Genomic DNA, 4,674 nt, shown 5'->3' with positions numbered 1-4,674 from the left:
GGGGGGGGGGGGGGGAAGGCGAAATCCAAAATAAATAAACAGCCATATCCGGATTTCTCCCCCGAGACACTAATAAAGGCTTTATGAGTTTGATATGAATTACCCTCCCCTGCCATTTACAGCTGATCTTCTGGAAGGCATTAGGCTGCTTGCCCCTTCCCGGCCCGGGGGATGCTGCAGGGGGGGACGCAGCAGGGGCACCGCCACCATCTCCCCACAGCCCATCCACGGCTCTAGGGGTGCCAGCTGAGATCTGTTTTGAGCAGCAACTGGGAGGAGGTGTCTTCTGGCTGTCACCACCCACTACCTCACACCCAGAGGCTGAGCCCTACACTCCCTTGGTGGGGGTTGTGCCCCTGTCGTGCCACGTGCTTCCCAAAGTGCCATCTCCCAGCCCGTTCCTGCAGTGCCAGGACCTGCTGTGAGGACCATGGGGACATGGTGGCACCAACCTGCCCCCCCCACCGCCACAAGCATCCCCTCAGGGGCTATTCCCATGTTCTGCCTGCAGGTTTTTGCTCAAGACAGGCAGGGCAGGCAGGAGGGAGCAGCCCTGCCAGCGGCCATCCCAAGCGTGAGGGAAAGATTTTCTTCCAGGCAGGCTTCTCACGGGAAAGCACCGCAATGCTCCCCCTGCATTGTCCCAATCCAGCTACCCAGGATGTTAAATTGAAAGCAGCAAAACGAGCGGGGAAAACAGCTGTGGGCCACGACCGGCAGCCATTTCCTCTGGGCCAGGAGCTGGAGCCAATGTGAAACTGGGCTCCATGCTGGGGAGGCTGGGAGGAGCACAGGGGGAAGGAGCCCTCGCTCAGCACCATCTGACCAGCTCTGGCCACCACCCCTCGCTCGCTCTCCAGGGTAAAATGCCCCTTTCCTCTACCCACAACTGTGTTTAGGGTGTCCAGCTTCTCAGTGGCCTCCAAAATGGAGCTGGGACCCCCCACACCCACCCCAGGGAGTGGGTTTGGTGGGGCTGTCATGCTGGGGTGGGGAATGTGCATGTCCCTGGGGCATCCCAGGTGCTCATCCCAGGCTTCTGCTGCCCTTCCTGGCACCCACAACCGACAATGCTCCTCAACAAAACACCTCATCAATGGGGCCCAGAGCTGTTTGGACCCCGTGCTTCCTCTGGGGCTCTGCAGGCAGCTGCCAAGGAGGTTGTAGAGGCGAGTGAGCACTGTGGGACAAACTCACCCACTGGAAAGCTGCACCCCAGCGAGATGACTGGGAGTGAAGGATGGAGACAGAGGTCCTTCAGCCGAGCCCAGGCATGTCTCTGCCCAGCATCACAGCACGAGGGTTGCCCCAGATCCATGGGCAGTTGCCCCCTGGTTCCTCCTGTCTGATGCTCATAGCCCCGGGGTTGCCCACTGCCTCCCTCCAAAGGCAGCCCTGGAAAACCACTGGAAAAGAGCACAAAGCCCTACCCACCCCCCTGGTCAGGCCCCGCATGTTTCAGGGGGGACACGCGCAGAAAGGACCCAGGGAGCTATTAACAATCCAGAGAGCGTTCAGCATGGATGCTTTCGGGCAGAGGGGCCTGCAGGTCAGCACATGGTTTGGATTTGGCTCTCCCCCTCCCTTCCAGCTAATTAGGCCGAGCGCAGAGAGTGTTCCCCATGGATGCTGAACATGTGAGCTGCACAAGCATCACCTCCTGCTGTGGGGAACCGGACCTGGGAGCCCCCTCCCCAGGGCGGGCAAGGCAACCAGGTAGCCCAGGGAGGTGCACGGGCGTTTGGGGGGAAGCCAAGGTTTTAGTGAAAGGGTTTGAACTTGTTATCTGGCCTGGGTTCAAAGAATGCAAGAATGCGAATCACGCGCATAAATGCGGGTGGTGGGAAGAGGCTGGAGGACAGCCAGGAGGATGGAGGTTACTGTAATCCATGGCTCCCACTGCCCCTGCACTGCCCAGGCCTGCAGCAGTGCTCACCTCTGCCCTCTGACTCTGTGGGGCTGTGGGAACAGGGGGGACCCCTTCCCTTCTCCCACCCCCTCACCTCTCACCACCACACTGGGACTCCCCTGATCTGCATGGCTGAGGCATCTGGTGGCTGAGGGTTGGCTGAGCTACAGCAGCAGGGTTGTCATTCGGTGGCAGTTGTGTCCCTACCCAGCCAGGGGAGCCCCAGACAAGCAGAAGGAAATGGGGCTGGGGGTCTCCAGGTGCTGTCATTTTAAGGCCGAGCCCCTGCCTCCCTGGGCTCCGCTATGGTGCTGGGAGGAAGTGGTGCCACTGGACACGGGAGAGAAGCTGTGGCAGTTGACACTGGTGCAAACAGGAACATTTAGGTGGGTACCACAAAGCCAAGCTTTTGAAATGCTGAAGGCACTGCTGGCTCTGGAGTGATGGGGATGCTGCTGGGGTGTACCCTGGCCACCCTGTGGCACCAGAGGCCACCCTGCCAGCTCAGCTTCCACTCCGTCACTGCCCACAGCAGCCCCCAGCCCTGCCATGCAGGTCAGGGGAGGACAGGGATGTAGCAGTTCACCCAAGATTTCTCTGGTTCCTGGTGCCGTCCCAGGGCAGAGACAGTGCCAAAACCAGGACATGAGGGTGAAACCGGTTCCTGGTGGAGTCCCATCCCTGGCTGGGGCTCCTGGCAGCAGGCAGCTTGAGTTGATGCAAGTGAAAGCTGCCTGCTGCTGCGGTCCCCAAGTCATGTTAAGGAAGACCTCAAACCTGCCACAAGCCCGCACCAACAAGCTGAGCAGCCTGCAGGGCCGGGGCCAGCCGTGAGCACCTCCAAGCATCACAGAGTGGCGTCAGAAAGCAACACCGGATTTCCCAATCCAGCTGAAAGCTCCTCTCATGTTCTGTTGCTTTGATTATTTGACAGACCATGTTTTTAAAATTATACTTGTATAAATATTTATGCGTTTTTACAAGAACCATGCTTTGAGCAACAGGCCATGGCAGAGGAAGGGCCAGAGGGGAGGGGGATGTACAATGGATTGCTCCATCCCTGCTTCACGGGTCAGCTGGGGGTTGAGCACTCTTGACATGGGATGCCGGGCTGCACCCATGCCCAGGACCCTGGGATAATGTGCCCTGGGGGCTGACAGCCCACCTGAACAAAAGGTTGGTGGGATTCTACCCCTTCCCCTCGCTCCCCCAGCTTTCCCCTCCCTGGGGAGCAGAGCCCGGCCAAGCACTGGTTGCGGCTGGGAGCCCCATGCAGCCTTGCATGTGCCCCTGGCCTTGTCCCCAGCCTCATGCCTGGCCCCCTTGCCTGCCCAGGTCTGACAGCCACCTCCCACAGACATCCTGAGATGAGAAAGCCCCTTTGCCACCCCGCCACCAGGCATCAAGGAGGGACATGGTTGCTGGTGGGATGGCCACCAATCCTCCATCCCCTGTGCCCACTCAGACACTGCACCTCAGACCAACCCTTGCACCCCAGGCCAGGTCAGGAGGAGGCGGTGGGTGCCGGGAGCCCCTGCGGGTCTTCCGGAGAAAGAAGGGGTGGGGGGCTCTGGGGGCCACTGTATCCCCTGCATCTGGTCCCCAAAGCCCCTGGGCTGGTGCTGCAGGGACAGTGGCTGCAGAAAAGCCCCCCCCCCCTGTTGTATAAATCCTCCCTGCTGGCCCTGTCCCACTCCCCAGGACTGTTGCTGTGCTTTTCGGGAAGGATGAGGGTGAGCTCCCCCCCTCCCCTCCCCCACCCACAGATGGGATCCACAACTCAGCCTCGTGTTTTCCGCTGAGCTCAGCAGAAATTCACCCAGAAGGTCAGTGACCAGAGAAAGGGACGATCCATCATTAAATAAATTGTTTTCATTTCCCAGGATAAAGGGCAGGAAAGGGGGGGTGGGGGTGGGGGTGTGTTGGAGTGGGACTGGGAAAAAAAAAGAGCACAAGGCAGGAAAACTACCCCCTGTGCTCCCTGCCATTAGCAACCTCAGCTCCTTCCCCATGCTCTTGCAGGGCTTTTACAGCTAAAGCTCTTAATGTGATTATAATAATTATTTCTTTCCTAGGAATTTTTTTTTTTCAATAAACAGCCTCTTTTGAAATGTTGCTGGGGGAAGCCAAGACTCCAGCTGAGCCCTGGCCCGGAGGAAGGAGCAGGGGCTGAGGGAGCGTGCGAACATGCGCGGGTGCGTGCAGGCGAGCATGTGTGTGCGGGAGCGTGCGGGTGCCTGTGGGGGCACCCTGGGCGGAGGGGGGACTCCACTGGAGTGTGCAAGCACACCCGGGGCTGTGAAAACCCAGTGGTTCCCTGGGGACCGGCAGGCGGAGGGGGGGTTCCTCTCCATCTCTCTAGGTCCAGGTGCCTCATTGAACCCCCCCTCACACCCCTGCTCTCCCACTCCTCTGTGTGGTCCCCCCAGCCCCAGAGCTGGGCTTTGAAATCTGTTGAAAAGAGACCCTTTTTGCCAAAATAAACAGCCTGTCATGTTAAATTACTCTCCCTTCCTCTCTACCTCCCCTGCCTGCATCCCAGCTCCCCATCGCAGCCTTTTTGCCAGGGGCCATGCTGCTCTGAGCAAACTCCCGGCTCTGGTGGGATGCTCATGGGGTGCAGGGGTGCCAGCACTGGGGCACAGCATCACCTACCTCCCACATCCCAGTCTTCCTGTCCCCTGCCAGCTCCTCCATCTGCCAGCTCAACTCCCCAGAGCCTTTCTGCTGGGTGTCGATGGCATCTTGCAGGATCTGGGGCCCAG

At 59.5% G+C, this 4,674-nt stretch overlaps 1 protein-coding gene across 1 annotated transcript in view; it reads right to left on the bottom strand.

Moving 5' to 3' along the window:
• SNED1 (sushi, nidogen and EGF like domains 1) overlaps positions 1 to 4,674 on the bottom strand; it is a 27,304-nt gene that overhangs the window by 21,044 nt on the left and 1,586 nt on the right. The window contains exon 3 of the mRNA XM_026855373.1: positions 4,565 to 4,663. Within this exon, the coding sequence (XP_026711174.1) occupies positions 4,565 to 4,663 (99 nt within the window). The remainder of the gene's footprint in view (positions 1 to 4,564; positions 4,664 to 4,674) is intronic.

The sequence above is a fragment of the Athene cunicularia genome, assembly GCF_003259725.1.
Source record: "Athene cunicularia isolate RWA chromosome 9 unlocalized genomic scaffold, athCun1 chr9_part2, whole genome shotgun sequence".
In the NCBI taxonomy this organism is placed as follows: Eukaryota; Metazoa; Chordata; class Aves; order Strigiformes; family Strigidae; genus Athene; species Athene cunicularia.
This window is presented reverse-complemented; position numbering and strand designations above follow the sequence as displayed.